The sequence below is a fragment of the Aplysia californica genome, unplaced genomic scaffold, assembly GCF_000002075.1.
Source record: "Aplysia californica isolate F4 #8 unplaced genomic scaffold, AplCal3.0 scaffold00015, whole genome shotgun sequence".
Lineage (NCBI taxonomy): Eukaryota > Metazoa > Mollusca > Gastropoda > Aplysiida > Aplysiidae > Aplysia > Aplysia californica.
Window position 1 is genome coordinate 2,021,583 of NW_004797285.1, and position 1,388 is coordinate 2,022,970.

The 1,388-nt window shown below is 40.8% G+C and overlaps 1 protein-coding gene across 1 annotated transcript in view; it reads left to right on the forward strand.

The window, feature by feature from the left end:
- The window catches only part of LOC101854134 (MAM and LDL-receptor class A domain-containing protein 1), a gene marked incomplete at its 3' end in the record, with an annotated part of 99,805 nt that overhangs the window by 11,982 nt on the left and 86,435 nt on the right, over nt 1–1,388 (forward strand). Inside the window, 2 exon segments of the mRNA XM_035971125.1 lie at nt 159–290; nt 976–1,119. Of these exon segments, the coding sequence (XP_035827018.1) occupies nt 159–290; nt 976–1,119 (276 nt within the window).

A 1,388-nucleotide genomic window follows, 5' to 3' on the forward strand; every position in this document is an offset into this window, starting at 1 on the left:
TGCTGCTGCTGCTGCTGTTGTTGTTGATGCTGTTGATGCTGTTGATGCTGTTGATGCTGTTGATGCTACTGCTGCTGCTTATGTTGACATTGATAGTATTGAAAAAGTCGTGAGAACTGATATTCAGATGTAAAAGTATCATTATCCTTTCCCCACAGCTGACTGCGACTTCGACTCAATTGATTACTGTCAGTGGAGAGATCAGAGTGAAGGAGTGCTGGAGTTTACACATGTGCAGTCCGTCAACATCTCTTCTGGATTTCTCATTCACCATGACGGTGATCCTATGGGTCAGTATAAGTTACGCGATTTGTTTATATTGTTTTTGTTTTTGCTTTTGTTTTTTATGTAGGTGTTTTACACTTCTGTGGACACGATTTAGATCATTTTGGAGGTGGGTTTCGACCTTGCATCCAAAGGCCAATTTAGGAATCGAACTCAGGTCTTCTGTGTGCGATGGCGAAGGGTCTTAACGTTACAATATAGAGGCTGGTGATTTGTTAAAGGCTTGCAGAGTTGCTGTATCGACAATGGAGACAAATGCCGAAAAGACAAAACAAATGTAAAATGAAATGTTTAAGAAGCGATATTGAATGTTGAAACATATCAAATCAATGATTTAAGCCGTCTGATCTACATGTTATTTCTTTATCTAACTTGAAGAGTAACACCAACAAAATAGAGACAGGCTTAAGTATGACATTATTTTTGAGTCACATGACATGTAATTTTGCTATTTTGATTGAAAAAAAATACCCCCCCCCCACCCCACGCACACACAGAAAGTCTTTTTCTCAAGCAGAGAGGTTTTTTTGTCGTTTCATAAATTTTTTCAGGTTTTTTACAATAACCCAAAATCCAAATACATTCCTACTCCCCTTTACAGTTGCTTTTTTCCCTACAATAATTCAAAAAGCCAAATTCACCCCTCTCCTCAACTAAATGTTTTAAAATACGACCTTTTACTATCCACAGGCAAGTTCTTGACCACACAACACTACATTGGGTCCAGGAGTCTGTTCGCCGAGCTGGTCCTACAGCAGAACCTGGGACCCTCGGCAGACTCGTGTCAGATGACCTTCTGGTATTACGTGGCTCCCGAACAAGGAACAAGCACAGGTGTGGGCTGGAATAAAACAAACAAACAAACAAACAAACAAAAGCAAAATACAGATATGAAAACCTTTAAAAAGTACCAAAAAACCCTACTTTTGTGTCTGTATACTAGTTTATATCCCTTCACAAACACAGCCCATAAAATCAAGGGTTGAAGTGGGTTTTGTTTGGGTCTGTTTTTCCAAACTCAAGTCATGCAATCGCGCTCACCCGCACACCCGCATACGCACACACACTCACACGCTCACACGCGCACGCACGCACGCACGCAC